At 50.7% G+C, this 15,570-nt stretch overlaps 1 protein-coding gene across 3 annotated transcripts in view; it reads right to left on the bottom strand.

Moving 5' to 3' along the window:
• NUP210 (nucleoporin 210) overlaps nucleotides 1-15,570 on the bottom strand; it is a 101,992-nt gene that overhangs the window by 64,938 nt on the left and 21,484 nt on the right. For 2 of the 3 annotated variants that reach the window (XM_023192680.3, XM_023192678.3), the window contains exons 4-6: nucleotides 9,878-9,974; nucleotides 6,959-7,109; nucleotides 4,914-5,046 (exon numbers count right to left, since the gene is read on the bottom strand). In XM_023192680.3, the coding sequence (XP_023048448.2) occupies nucleotides 4,914-5,046; nucleotides 6,959-7,109; nucleotides 9,878-9,974 (381 nt within the window). Of the gene's footprint in view, nucleotides 1-4,913; nucleotides 5,047-6,958; nucleotides 7,110-9,877; nucleotides 9,975-13,338; nucleotides 13,468-15,570 lie in introns of those variants that run through there. The other variant, XM_023192679.2, reaches the window with a different exon arrangement.

Here is a 15,570-nt window from a genome sequence, read left to right as displayed (position 1 = left end):
TTTTTGTGACAGACTCCTTAGATACCTCCTTTTCTTTTCTTTCTTTCTTTCTTTCTTTTTTTTTTTGTTTTGTTTTGTTTTGTTTTTGAGATAGGTTCTTACTATGCTGCCCTGGCTGGACTGCAGTGGCTTTCATAGGTGCACTCACAGCTCACTGCAGCCTGGAACTCCTGGGCTCAAGTGATCCTCCTGCCTCAGCCTCCTAAGTAGTTGGGACTACCAATGCATGCCACCATACCTGGCCTTAGTACTCCCTGTATCCTGGAACTCACTCCTTACAAGAGACGCTGAATGTGGAAGTCTTTGCAGATGTTAACGGCACTGCCCAGTTCCTGTCTTTGAATTATTGGGCCAATAACAGAAAGGCTGCTCCTGAGGCCCCAGATCAGGCCTGCTATCATCTGCAGGGGTGAACAGCTGCCCTTCTATAGGTCGAGAGGCCCACATTCTTCTAAAAGACATGATGTCTGTCTCCTGCTCACCCTGGCTGATTCCCCCAGATGTGTTTTTGTCAATGCCCCCACTCCCGGACCTTGCACTCCACATGAGCTCCAGGGATGACTACAGAACTCCTGAGGAGCTGGGTCTGAGTCAGGGATGGAGAGCTCACTCCCTGCCTCTGACCCCAGCCCCTGCTCATGCAGCCCCAGATACATTAGTTCTGAGCAGCCACAGTTAAGTGCCTGCCAGATTCAAAGTCCGTTCTACAACTGAGTCTTTGATACTCAGCCCAACACATGTGCATGCTATTGGTTTTGCAAACCTAGTACATTTTATTTCAGTAATTTCCACCATTCTATCCACTCAAGTTCTCTTTGGATACTGATTACATCAGCCAGCACATCCTTCCCATTTTCGTTACATCTAACAGCTTGATCACAGTGGCAGTCATGTCTGCAACCAATCCAAACACCAACAGGACTTAGGACTAAGGACTGGAGATGGAGACCACAGTCCCCACTGGAAGCCCACCATATAAGCAACACAGATGCCAGGCTATAAGCCCCAGGAGCCTGTCTCCTCCACTCACAGGTCTCACTTGCAGACATGATGTGACTGACTGTGCTCTGCCTCCCCTAGGCTGTGAGCTCCAGGAGGGCAGGAAGCAGGCAGCCCTGCTGACCACTGTGCACCCAGCACTCAGCAAAGGGCTGGCACAGAGCAGATGCTTAGGAAATGTATTTGCAAGAAAGGGAGCAGCCAGATAAAAGAAGAGAAGCAGGCATAAAGGAAATAAAAACACCAAAGAAGAAAAAATTACTGTAAGGAAGGAAACCCAAAAGAAAAAAAAATATAAAGAGTTAATCTGCAGTTATAATAAGCCCATGTAACTGTCATCCAACCCAAAATGCTCTGAGGCCTCCACAGAGCATGGATTTGCTGAAATTCAGGTCCCCTATGAAGACACCATTCCCTGACTTTTCTGTCTAGCAAACCTACAAAAACCAATATAGTCATGTGAATTACACCTCAAAGAAGAAACAATCCAGCTAGACTGAGCATGGCAATTCACGCCCAGCACTTTGGGAAGCTGAGGTAGGAGGGATAACTTGAGCCCAGGAGTCTGAGACCAGCCTAGGCAACATAGAGAGACCCCATCTCTATTTAAAAAAAAAAAAAATTAGCCAGGCATGGTGGTGTGTGCCTGCAGTCCCAGCTACTCAGGGGTCTGAGGTGAGAGGATCACTTGAGCCTGGGAGGTCAAAGCTGCAGTGAGCCATGATCATGATACTGCACTCCAACATGGGTGACAAAGCAAGACCCTCTCAAAAAAACCCCAAAATCGATTCATCTAAAAGACTTAGGAGTTTCCGTTGGTGTGTCTTGTTCACAGTGAAGTTTTGTTTTCAGTTTTGCCAAAACATCCATCTGGAATCCACTGCAGTAGCATCCAGTGCCATCAATCACACAGGAGTGTGTATTTCTGGAGGACTTTCACATCTCATGACCCCACTGATGAAAGAGAGGTGGGCTCTGCCTCCTTCCTTTCCTGTCCCAGGGCATCTTTCGTGTGCTCCAATTCCTTGTCGTCTGTGGCAGGAAAGTCAGTGACCAAGCCCATAATTTTTCTAGGTACCTTGGGAGGTACAGTTCCTCTGGGCTGTGATACCCGAGCTAATTTAGAGTGAGCTCTTTCTTTCTTTTCTTTTCTTTTCTTTTTTTTTTTTTTTTTTTTGAGACAGAGTCTCACTCTGTCGCCCAGGCTGGAGTGCGATGGTGCGGTCTCAGCTATTGCAACCTCCTCTGCCTCCTAGGTTGAAGCAATTCTCCTGCCTCAGCCTTCTGAGTAGCTGGGACTACAGGTGTGTGCCACCACACCCAGCTCATTTTTTCTGTATTTTTAGTATTTTTTCTGTATTTTTAGGTTTCACCATGTTAGCCAGGATGATCTCGATCTCCTGACCTCATGATCCACCCACCTCGGCCTCCCAAAGTGCTGGGATTACAGGTGTGAGCCACTGCGCCTGGCTGAGTGAGCTCTTTCTAAAGCCAGCCCATCCCTTCTTAACTACACAGGCTCTGCTTGCCCAGCTGGGGCAGTTTCATGCCCCATGAGTCCCATGCAAATGGACCACCTCGCTGCTGCCCTGGGAGACTGTAATGCTCTGTTTTTTGTTTGTTTGTTTGTTTTGAGACAGTCTCGCTCTGTCACCCAGGCTGGAGTGCAATGGCATGATCTCGGCTCACCGCAACCTCCATCTCCCAGGTTCAAGCGATTCTCCTGCCTCAGCCTCCTGAGTAGCTGGGATTACAGGCATGTGCCAGCACACCTGGTTGATTTTTGTATTTTTAATAGAGGCGAGGTTTCACCATGTTGGTCAGGCTGGTCTCGAACTCCTGACCTCGTGATCCACCCGCCTCAGCCTCCCAAAGTGCTGGGATTACAGGCATGAACCACCATGCCCGGCCGGCCCTGTTGTTATAATTAGCTTTTTTCTGGGTTTCCTTTGGGGAGACAGGGCAGAGGAAAATTCCAGTCGATCCTACAGGGGTGATTAACGCCAAGGAGCCCAACAGTTTTGTGAGCTTCAGGTCTTCTATGCCTCAGTTTCCTCGTGTATGAAACACGGTATTAATGAAATCTACCTCACAGAGCTGTTGCGTTATATCCAGGTATACACCTGTAGTCCCAGCTACTCAGAAGAACTGAGGCAGGAGGATGGCTTGAGGCCAGGAGTTTGAGATCAGACTGGGCAATACAGCAAGACTAAGTCTCTAAAGAAACAAAATAAAGTGATTTTAAAAAGAAAAGCACTTACAACTGCCCAACACCAAGGAAATGCTCAGTCATGGTTAGGTGCTGTCGGCAGTGACCAGGCTCTCCAAGCGTCTTCCTCCAGGCCGCAGTGCCATTTCTTGATCAGGGTTCATGGATAAGTTTACATTTTGGAGACCTCCCGTTTGTGCCCTGTGGCCTTTCAACACGCTTCCCCTTTGCATTCTTCCTTAGGCTGCTGTCCCCAGAACTCTACGTTGGAGCCTCTTCCCCTTTCAGAGTCTCAGAGAGCCACATCTTAGACTGTCCCTGTCCTAGAATCTGCTTCCCTGAAGTCAGGTAAACATCGGGCTCTGACCAGGACACCCATGCTTGGCTTCCTACAAATCCTACTGCAGGCCATCCTCCCCCGTTGACTTGACATCCTGCCGAAGGGCAGATGCTGCTTGCCTAGAATCAAGAAACATGAGTTTGCTTCCCTTCAACTAGCACCCCCTTGCCAGAAAGAACCTGGTCCAAAGGCAGGAGCACCTGTCTTCAGTTTCTTTGTTCTCCTGAGAGACCAAGCGTTCTGCCACAGGAATGACCAACCAGATGACTGCTCTCAGCTGAGCAGGAGTTTAAACAATGCAGCACCTCCCATCATCTGGGGACACTGCTCAAGTTGCTCTTATGCTGAAGTGTGTATCTGCCTGCCTCTTAAATGACATCCTGTATCACAGGTGGAACTGACTTACCAACCTGGTGAAGTCACCTGCCCAAGGCCCTCGGATGAACTGGCCCTGAGCTCTTGTGTCCAGGACTCTTCACGTCCTATGCTCTGGATGTTAAACATACACAGCTTTGAACAAAATGATAATGATCCTTAGGAGGACTGGCACTCCATTAAGAACCCTCACTATCTAAACACAAGTACACAGTACAACTACACTCCTATTGATTCATTTTGTCCTCACAGCCTAGGCAGAAAGGCCTCAAAGGCTCCAATGAGAAACAGCCCTAGAGAAGGGCAGTGGTTTGCCCAAGTTTGTTCAGATGTCAGTTGCAGACCAGGGACAAAGCCCAGCTAAACACAAAGCCCACAGCTCTGGACTTGCTGCCACTGAAGGGGCATATACCCCAAAGAATTTGAAAGCAGGAATTCAGATATTTGCTCACTATATTCACAGCAGCGTTACTCACAATGGCCAAAAAGTAGAAGCAACCCAAGTGTCTGTTGATGGATGAATAGGTAAACAGAATGTGGTCTATCCATCCACACAATGGAGCACTATTCAGCCTTAAAAGGGAAGGGAATTCCAGTCCTTGCTACAACATGGATGAACCTTGAAGACATCAGGCTAAGAAAAAGGTGATATAAGCCAGTCACAAAAAAAACAAACACTACATGATTCCACGTACATGAGGTCCCCAGAGTAGTTACATTCACGGAGACAGGAAATAGAATGGTGGGTGCCAAGGGCTGGGAGAGGGTGAAGGGGAGTTAGTGTTTAACAATGTAGAGCTTCAGTTTGGGAAGATGAACGAGTTCTGTGGACGGATGGTGGTGATGGCTGCAAAACACTGTGAATGTACTTAATGTTACCTGACAGAGCACTTAAAAGTGGTTAATATGGTAAATTTTGTTACATGTATGTAACCACAATAAAAAAGGAGGAAGGAAGCATCTGTCACGATGGCAGAGCCAATGACACACCTGTAATTTTCCCTTGCCTGATCTTCTGCACCTTGTATTGAATGGAGGTTCCCACCATCAGGTAGATGTCATAGGCCGGGTTCAGAAGGATGTTCTCCAAAATCAGCAGCCTGACTTCTGCAGGGCGTACATTCTTGGCATAAAGAAAAGGTAGACAAAGTGAGGTGCAGATAGAGAATGGAGGAATGGTGGTGTGAGCAAGAGAAAGAGATGTTTTAAACATGGGAATAGGGAAGTTAGGAGGAAAGAAACAAGATATCATTCCCAAATCCTCACTTTCAGACCCCAGAGGTCCCGGGAGAGCTCCATAAGTACAGCAGGCACCCAGACAAAGGGCATTACCCAGACTGAGCCCTCACACTGGCTGCCCATTGTGCATGGCTTATCTCTATGTGAAATAATGATTAAACGGGAGTAAAAGAGGAAAGCCAGCATGAACTTTAGGGACGGTATGGCCATCAGGAGCTCAAGTTCTCTCCGCACAAAAGCCCAAGGTCCAAGGAACTTGAGAAGCCCTAGGCCAACGTAAAAAGCAGGAGAGGCATGTGCTGTGATGAGCCCTTGGCTGCTATTCCTTGGCCCCTTCCCCTGCCCACCTCTCACCCCCAACCTGTGACCTCTTGCCTCCTCAGGAAAACCTGTGAGCAACTTCGCAATGGGAGAAAGATCACTAGGTGCCCTGTCTAGTGCACCCTTAGGTACTGGATTCTCCAGAGGACTGCACCTGTCATTGTCTTTGGCCTGTTTGATGGCACTGTACATTGTAGAAAAGCGACAACAAAGCAAACAATTCTTGTCCACAGAAACACAAAAACATTTCCTCTGGTGGAGGCGCAGCTGACTGCCCTTCTGTGGGTGTGGGCATTCTGCACTTTTCTGAGTTCAGCTCAGCATGCCTGGTGTCCTGTGGCTATTCTTTGGATTCTCCTTTAAGCCTGCTGTCACAACTGACAGGTTTCCTCACTTAACAACTAGTTAATATCTTCAGTGCATTCAAAAGAGACAAGTATATTGGGCACCACCATGGGCAGGGTTCTGTGGCAGAATGCAGGCAAGGAGGGCCACTGAATGTCTGAGGGCAGGACGGCAAATCTGCCTTTCCAGCTTAGCAGTGGCGCTGTACCCCATCCCAGCCTGGGCCCTACACAGGAGCTAACTGTCTCCAAGTACTACCTGCAGAGTCCTGCGGGATTAGCCCCTGCAACAGGGCATGTCCCCATGTTTCCAAAACCTTCCAGGACTCCCAGATGCAGCAAACCCACTACAGAGAGTGAATCAGAAGAGGATTTCTCTGTCTGCCACTCTACAAAATTAAATGGCAGGCCAAGTACCACATGTTCCTGCCTGTGCTCTAGACACACTAGGAACTGTGCTCTAGTTCCTGCCTGTGCTCTAGACACTAGGCAAACAAAAATATCTCAGGGTTGCAGCTCAAAACGAGGCACCGGTTGGGTGGACATTAGTCCACAGGGACAGGGAAGGAACCAGGACGTTGGATAGACCCACTCTTCATTCTCCTTTCCTCTGGCATACCCCACTATCCCGAGAATGGGATGCTGGTGAGGCCAGGAAGACATGGGATCGGCTGGGGCAGGGGGTTGAGGAGATCTACACACGGGATCCCTGGGCCACTAGTCTCAGGGCTCCAATGGGGGCACAAGGAGAGACGGCATAGAAGACACCAGGAGCCCTGGGCTTTCTCAAAGCCCCAAGTGCTTGGGAGCATCCCTATACCAGCACGGTGGGGGTGCCAACTGGAAATAGGCAAGTTACTGGGAACCTCCTGCTCTTGGACCTCCCTAGAAACTGAGAATGAGCAAATGCTATGCACCCCTAGAGATGCTTTCTGGGGCCTCAACCACCTTTCTTTGTAAGCTGAGGCTCAAAAGAAACCAAACCAAACACATAAAAATATGAACCCACATCCTGAAATCATGGGACAGCATCTCACTTCCACAATTCAACGTGTCTATGGGGGGTGAGCAGGTGCTGTCAGCCTGATTCCACCCCAGGAAGCCCATTGTCTCCCAGCACCCCAGGCCCACCTTGTAGACAGCCTCTTGGATGCGAGCCTTGAGCTTGGAGCTCCCGGTCTTCATCCCAGACACCAGGATGGTGTCCCCTTGCTTGGCAGCCTTCTCCATCTCTGAGATGTAAGAAGGAGGGATGTACGTAGACTCCAAGAAAGTGAGGATTCTGGAAAAGGAGTACTTTGTCAAAGTTCATTGATCAAACCCCAACACAAGATTCGTCAGAATCTACCACAGCATTCCCTATGAGCACCTCTCACTGGGGCTGATGCTGAAATAAGGGGTGTTGCCCTAGTCAGGGTTGGGGCTGCCTAGAGACACGTCCCTGCAACTTCCTACAGCAGAAATGCCAAAGTCCTTGTGAAAAATGCAGATTCTTGGCCCTTGGCCCAGGCTTTGTCTCCAAGATGCAAGATGCCTGGGAATCTGCATTTTATCCACATGTACACGTGATGTAAATACTGACATGCAAGACCAGCTGCGGAGTCCACATGGGAACAGGGAGGCCTGGGAGATGAGGCAGCAGGCCCAAGAGCACAGCCCAGTCACAGCAGGGCCAGCAGCGCCTCACCTCCCCAAGGCTGCCTGCTCCTGTCCCACCTCCCCGGCCTAGCGCCCAGCTCTGGGGAACGATTCTCCATAACTGGTCCCCTAGCCCTGGGGACCGGACGGCACCACATCTCACTCTCCCTGGATCTCGTCTTGGGGAGATGTTGGGGACATGGTATAGCCTGGAGTGTGGGCTGCTGGGCAGGCTGACTTCAGGGATCCTTCCCATGCAGCCTCCCACTTCAGCCTGCATTTACAAACGAGCCCACTGTTTCCCTGCACAAGAGCAATCTGCCGATGCTGGGCCGCATTGTGATTTATTTCCTCACCCGATTACTTTAGGTGTCACATGTCAAATTGCAAAATCCAGGACAATCCAGCTCCAACCCCCCATGGCGTCTGGGATTTCTGTTAGCATTTGGCTCAGGTGCAGAGCTAGCTGCCTGGAAGCTCAAAGGGCCTGACGTGGCAGGGAATGGGGTGTTGTCAGAAGGGAACAGGGAATCAGCATCCCCTCAACATCCAGGATGTGCCAGGCCCAGAGAGGGGCCCTGAGCGGATCAACCCACTAAGCTGCACAGTGGCCCTCAGAGGCAGGTACGGGATCCCCTCCAGCTCTGTTTCCCAGGGCAGGAGGCTGAGGCTCAGGTGGGTAATGTTCCCTGGCTAAGGCCACAGGCAGGAAGTGACAAAGCCAGGACTGGAATCCAGGTCCCAGGTCTCTGACTCTCTGGCCCAGGGTCATGGTTTTATAAAACACCAGAAACCACAGAGCTGGTCCAGAAGGCCCTGTCTCCACAAGGGCAACTTGGCTGGCAAAGCATCAGGACATGAGGACGTCTGCCTGGAGTTGCTGTAAGCTGAGGCCTGGACAAGGTTGTGATGGAAGAACCACAACCCCAGCATCCCCTATGGTCCAGAGCAGGACTTTAATGGCGTAATGAAAGACCAGACAGTAAACTCCCCGACAAAGGACTTATAATTACAAAGGGGTGAGAAAGCACAGAGGCAAGTAGAAGAACAGAGTCTCCTGAAATATTCCTGCCAAAGACACAACATTCGGACCCTGGCTGTGAGGGAACAGCAGACAAACCCAAAACAAGGGCCACTCTACAGATAACTAGACTGTCCTCTTCACAAGCGTTGCGGTGTCCAAAGTCAAAGCCCAGGAGACAGTCCCAGGCTGACAGAGACTAAGAGAAACGGAACACATGCGGCAGGTGACTTGGGGCTGGGATCTCTTTTTGCTGAAAAGGATAAAGCTGGGACAAATGACCAAACTCGAGTGAGGTCTGAAGATGGGAGGCATCAGTGTTCCTTTCCTAATGTCATGACTGCATGGTGGCCGTGCAGGACGATGTCCCTGATGGTCGTAAAGCACATGAAAATCATCAGGGTGACGGGACATGAGGCTGGCAGCCGGCTCTCAGGTGAGTGAGGGAGACCACTTTTTGGACTACACTGGCAGATTTTCTACAGGCCTAAAATTGCTGTAAAAGGAGACTCAAAACATTCAAAAACAACTTTAAAAAAGGGACCATGCATTTTAAAAATCACATAGCAAATCACGAGGAAGGTGGCACAGTCAGGAATACAAGCTCAGACCTGGGACCTGCACTAGCACAGAGGACCTGCGTGGCTCTGCTCCTGCCCTGTCCCACATGTGGCAGCGCAGTGAGCCATTGACAGGAGGCTCGTGCATCTCAGGAACTGAACTACTCATTTCCTAACTACAAGTAAATAGCCCTAGGGCATGTTGTTCCCACATGAGACAGTGTGGATCCACGGATCTGAGTTCAGACTACAGCTCTGCCCTCCCCGAGCTCAGACAAGTGGCTTGGCCTCTCCAAGTCTCAGCCTCTACGACCACTCGATGGAGAGCACAGTGCAAGCTCGCATGGCTGCCAGGAGGATGACACAGGTCAGGACGATTAAGGTGTCCACCTCACAACGGGTCTTACTGTACCGCCGTATGGGCGACTTAGCCTGTTCCACCTGAGACCGGCTGGCACAGCTGGCCTGTGCCCCAGCCGAAACCTGGCTGCCCTTTAAGTGGCCCCCCAGAAGTGCAGCCTGGGGCCACCCACACTTCCCCTGTGCCCCGAGACAGCCGTGCATGTCTCATTTCTCCAGCTAGACATCCCAAGTCTCTGAGAGCTTCTCACAGGACACTCTCTGTGGGCTACAGAAGCGGCCAGGCTCCCGCACAATGGTGTGAGTGAACCCCATTCCTTAATCAGATACTTGGAATGTTGCAGGCATCCTGGGAGTCTCCCAGGCTCCTCAATGACCCAGATGAAAGCCCCCCGCCAGTGAGAAGCTCACAGCTGTCCCCCTTTTCCCTTCCCTTCAAAGGGGGTCAGTTCTGGCAGAGGCGCCCCTTACCGCAGTGCATTGTGGGAGTCTGAGAACCTGTCCGCCTCAGAGTCCTTCACAATCGTCCACTCGAAGACCAGTCCGGCCAGAGTGCTGAAGGTGTTCCCTGTAAGAGGAGATGAGGAAGGTGAACAGACATGGAGTTAATTCCCCAGGGCGGAGGGAGCTTCTGCCCCATGCAGGAACCACGCTCCACATCACCCCCCACCAGGCAGGTGTCATAACCTGTATGTCAGGAGAGGAAACTGAGGCTGAAAGGAATGAAGACACTTACTTGCTCACAATCATGTGACCACCAGGGGGCGAAGCCAGGATTTGAACCTAGGGCTGTCAGGTGAAAGCTTGTGCTCTTTCTGCCCAGACTCCCTGCCCTTGACTGAAGGACTAGCTCAATGCAGTGCATAACACCACTGCCCTGCACGTCTGTGACTGGTTTACAGTTTAGGAGGCTGCTTGGAAACCTGGGACATGCATTCCTGCTCACCACTTCCTGGGAATAAATTCCTCTCCCTCCCTGTGTGGGGGAGGGGACCCAGGGAGGTGGGGCATTACCCCAACTGTCTAGTGTCACATGACTCTTGCTTCTTCACCTTGACTGTGAGACTCTTGAGGTCCTGGGGTAGGTAGGGGGCAACGAGAGCCAGGCCCAACCAGCCTTGGCTCTTATGTCCTGGCTTGCTGCCTGGGAGCCTTCTGTATCCTTTCCAATCAAGAAACAGATGCCACATGCAAGTCTAGTTCTCACCTTCTTTTGAAAGGATGAAGATCCACCCACCTGGGCCTCATTCCCTCTGAGGGCCAAAAGCTGCTCACCCTCTCTAGAAGGGGTCATGCCACACTCCCCACCAGCCCCTGATGCCCCATGCCTGTTCCACATCCCTCATCCACACTCCCTTCCTGACCAGCTCCCAATACAAGGGATCTGGGGGCCAAGAAAAGCTGTTGTTTCTACAGTGCAAAGGGCAAGGTATTTAGAGTCAGATGGGCCTGGGTCCTACTTCTCTTCACCCCGATCCCTGGCCCTGCGAGGTCTCAAAGACCACATGAAATAGTGCTTAGCAGAAGCTCCAGAAAACTCTGCTGCCTTCTCAGAGCATCTTTTATGAAGAGAGGCATCTTCTTACAGTTCCCTGGGTGTCCTTCCATCAAGGTGAGCAACTGATCAGAGGAAGATAATCCCCATCTATGATGTACATACATGCAGGAAGATTTTTTCTTGGAGGTCCACAGCAGGATTTTGAGCAAATGAAAAGTCTATTGTTTCCCAAAAATTAATCTGTCTTCCTAACATCCAGGACATTAGATGAGGATGGTGGATATGAAAATCCACACCAGCGAAGCACATTAGCTGCAAGACACGAGTCCTCTAGTCCAACCCCTGGATGCTGCGTCCCCATCGGATGTGGGCTTGAGACCCTTCCCGCATACCCCAGGGACGAGGAGCTCATCGCCCAGCACAGCCCATTCCTCTGTTCAACAGCCCTGACCTTGAGAACCTTCTCTCACACACTGAGCTGAAACGGGGTGCACATGGAGTATTGCTAGCCCCAATTCCACTGTCCGGGGACAGAGCCCAGCAGGTTGGCTTTGCAGTGTGCTCAGCGAGGGGAACCTGGGCTCCAATTCCACCTTCCAGGGGAAGAGCCCAGCAGGCCGGCTTTGCAGTGTGCTCGGTGAGGGGAGCCTGGGCCCAAATTCCTGCCTTCCGGAGTCAGAGCCCAGCAGGCCGGCTTTACAGTGTGCTCAGTGAGGGGAGCATGGAGACCCTACAATTGTGTGACCCAGTAACCAGAAATGCAAGACTGCAGACCACTAGGCAGGCCACTCCCTTAACACAAATACATGCCAACACTACAAGAGTCCTGAACAGCTACCCTGGGGCTTCTATCTAGCTCGGCTCCAAGCACAGCTTTTCTCTTCTGTAAAATGGGGATGACCAACCCACGGAGTTGGTGGGAAGATCAAATTGAGAAAGCACCCCCATGACATGTCCAGTGTTCACAAAGGCCCGCTTATGGACAAGGGGATAGAGGTGGGGGAGGCCCTGCTAAGGGGCTCTTAGCAAGGAAAACAGGAGGAGAGAATCATGCCTGCAGACACTTCAGGGGCTGCACATGGAGCTCTGTTTTTCATCATCTTTGCTCCCCCCCAGTCTCTCCTACAAGTCCACCACGTTCAAATGTGGAAGAAGAGTTGAATGTGTGGCAATTCCAAGAGCAGAAAGTGTCTTTAGGCTTCTGTAAGTTACCCGATTGGGCAGGTGCACACATAGGACCAGGGGCAGGATTTGCAGGGCTCCATGCAGATGAGAACACAGGGATCCTCGTTCATGCATGGGCCTGCCAGCTGCTGGCCACTGGCTTTCTCTCCTGCCAGCTCCTGGGCAACATGGCCAGACCCAGATGTGTGGGCTCTGGGGATGTCAAGGCACGCGTCTGCCTTTCCAGGGCCTGCTGCAGGTGGGCACCCCTAAGGGTGGCAAGGGGGCAGGGAAAGCTCTCAAGAAATCTGTGCCCAAAGTTTTGCTTTTTCCACTCTAAAAGAAGCTATCGGTACCTACTATGTGCAACAGAGCCCTTGACCTTGAAGGCTCACAGCCAAGTTTAGATATTAACCAGGAAAGCCAGGGGTCTGGTCTCCAGAGGATCCACCTCCCCTGTCCTGCAGGAAGGCTGAAGGAAAATGTTAGGCAATTCAACCTAGCAAACATTTACCCAATGCCGGTTGGGCCCAAAGTGCAGTGTCAGGCACAGAAGAGCCCAGAAGAATGAACTGATCCCAGTTATGCCTTCCTAGTGCTGACCTTGACAAGCCGCAGTAGAAAATGTCCTTGCACCCCAGGGCAGGGGGCACTGCAGAGCTGAGGGAAAATCGAAGGGAAGAGTAAGTCCCATCTTGGGCAGCCAAGGAGGGCTCCCTGGAGGGGATACCTGAGAGGCAATGCCAGAGGAAGCATGGCTTCTGAAAGCAGAGTTCAGGAGGGGAAGGTACTCCAGGCAGAAGAGACGGGATAAGGAAAGATGAGGAAGGGGCATCTTTGTAGACCCTGAGCTAGTCTAGTTCTGCTGATGCAAGAGGCATAGGTGGGCCAGGAAATAGCTGTGAAAACTTCTGCTCAAAGTTTTGCTTTTTCCACTCAAAAAGAAGCTATTTGTACCTACTATGTGCAACAGACAGAGCCCTGTCTGGAGGAGGGCACTCTGCAGGTGGCTTCTGGCCAAAAAGGCAGATCCCAGCCATGCGGGGAGGACCCCCAATGCCCAGGAAAATGCAGCAGCAGGAGACAGGCAGTGCGTCCAGTGGGAAAGAGCTCAGGTGACAGAGTCAGACATCCTGGATCCCAGCCCCTGCTAAGCCACCCATAAGCTGTGTGACCATGGGCAAGTTACTGAAGCTCTTTGAGCCTCAGCTTCCTCACCTATATAGCGGGCATCAGACCATTTATAAGCACAAAAAGACATTGTACTTACTAAGGGGACAACACACTGCCTGGCACCCATGGGCAGCCACGGTGCCACTGCTTGTTGAGCAATTCTTTTTCTTGACATTCATCAATCTAGATAAGGCACATCATTTCTGGGACTGCCAGACCCTCAAAGGTTCTCAGGGTCAAGTTCATCTTCACAGAGAAGACTCTGATCAGAAGAGAGATTACAGGCTCAGAAAAAAAGGCAAAAGAAATGATGAAGGTACTAATCAAAGTATTTCAGGATGAGGAGGACCAAGTAAAAAGCATGATGCCCTCACAGTGGACGAGGAGGGAAATTATCCATTTCCTTGCTGCAAAGATGAGGCCTTGACATGGGCTACTGGTAAATGACCCAGTCTGTGGAGACGAGATGACGTCCTACTCTGGAACTGGCTGCAGGGGACATCAACCCTTCAGGAGAGTGGGGAGTGTGAGAGGAAACCATCCAGGGCCGCAGGGCACCATCCTGGCATAACAGTGGCCTGGGAAGGCCGAGGTAGGCACCTCCCCAATCCCGACATTCCCACCACCTGCCTGGGGAGAATCAATACACATTCAAGAAAAAGTGACTTAAAAGGGGTTTAACTAGAACCACAAGGATGAGCAATAGCAAGTGCTGGCCAGGATGTGGAGATCATGGCACCTTCACACACTGCCCCCAGAAATCCGAAACAGGCTGGAGTGTAATGGTGCCATCTTGGCTCACCGCAGCCTCTGCCTCCTGGGCTCAAGCGATTCTCTTGCCTCAGCCTCCTGAGTAACTGGGACCACAGGTGTGTGCCACCACGATCAGCTTGTTTTTGTATTTTTAGTAGAGACAGGGTTTCACCATGTTGGCCAGGCTGGTCTCGAACTCCTGACCTCAAGTGATCTGCCCGCCTGGGCCTCCCAAAGTGCTGGAATTACAGGCACGAGCCACTGCGCCCAGCCTGTATTTCCTTCTTTTTGTGGCTAAATAATATTCCATTACAGGGGTCGATTGCGTTTTGTTTTTCCACTCATCCATTGATGGACTCGGGTTGTTTTCACATTTGGCGGCTATGAATAATGCTGTTATGAGTATTCACACATGGACGTGTGTTTTCCGGTCTCTTGGGTAGGAGTGGAATTGCCAGGGCGTAGGATAACTCTGTTTAACTGTTTGGGAGCTGCCAGGTACTTCTTTCCCTATAGCAACCCTGGTGCCTGCACAAGGCCCAGTTTGTAGAAAGTGCTCAGAGAAACACCCCCTGGCTTACTGAGTATTCACACAAGACTGAACACTGTATATATTTCTCACTAAATCCTTATGGTCCCCAGGACAAGCATCACTATCTCAATCTCACAGGTCAGAAGGCAAAGTCAGAGGTTAAGGGCCTCATCTGATGAACGGGTAAATGGCGAAGAAAGGGTCTGCTAGTGCTCTAAACAGTGGTTTGGCCCCCCAGGGACATTTGGCCATGTCTGGGCCATTTTTGATTGTCATGGCTTGGGAGACACTACTAACATCTAGTAGGTAGAGGCCTGGGATGCTGCTGAACATCCTATAATGCACTGACAGCCCACATCACAAAGAATTATTCAACCCCAAATGTCAATCAATACTATCCAGGTGAAGAAATCCTGATCCAGAAATTTTTTTCAAAAACAGGAGCTAGAGTTGTCAGAAAAGGTTTCAAAGACAAGATGGGCCTTGGTTTGGACTCGGGTTTTGGGGCAGATCATCTGAAAGGCATCTTTTGCCTGATTTTTATTTTCTCTGACAAGAATTTTAACCTACAAAGTTTCCCTTACTGGCCAGGTGCGGTGGCTCATGCGTGTAATCCCAGCACTTTGGAAGGCTGAGGCGGGAGGATCACCTGAGGTCAGGAGGTCAAGACCAGCCTGGCCAACTTGGTAAAAACCTGTTTCCACTAAAAATACAAAAAAAAAAAAAAAAAAATTAGTTGGGTATGGTGGCAGGCACCTATAATCCCAGTTACTCGGGAGGCTGAGGCAGGAGAATCTCTTGAACTCGGGAGGCAGAGGTTGCAGTGAGCCGATATCATGCCACTGCACTCCAGCCCAAGCAACAAGAGCAAGACTCTGTCTCAAAAAAAAAGAAAGTTTCGGCCGGGCGCGGTGGCTCAAGCCTGTAATCCCAGCACTTTGGGAGGCCGAGACAGGTGGATCAAGAGGTCAGGAGATCGAGACCATCCTGGCTAACACAGTGAAACCCAGTCTCTACTAAAAAATACAAAAAAAAAAAAAAAAA

The sequence above is a fragment of the Piliocolobus tephrosceles genome, chromosome 2, assembly GCF_002776525.5.
Source record: "Piliocolobus tephrosceles isolate RC106 chromosome 2, ASM277652v3, whole genome shotgun sequence".
NCBI classification, from domain to species: Eukaryota; Metazoa; Chordata; class Mammalia; order Primates; family Cercopithecidae; genus Piliocolobus; species Piliocolobus tephrosceles.
Note: the sequence above shows the minus strand (reverse complement) of the source record. Positions and strands in the feature narration are given on the sequence as shown.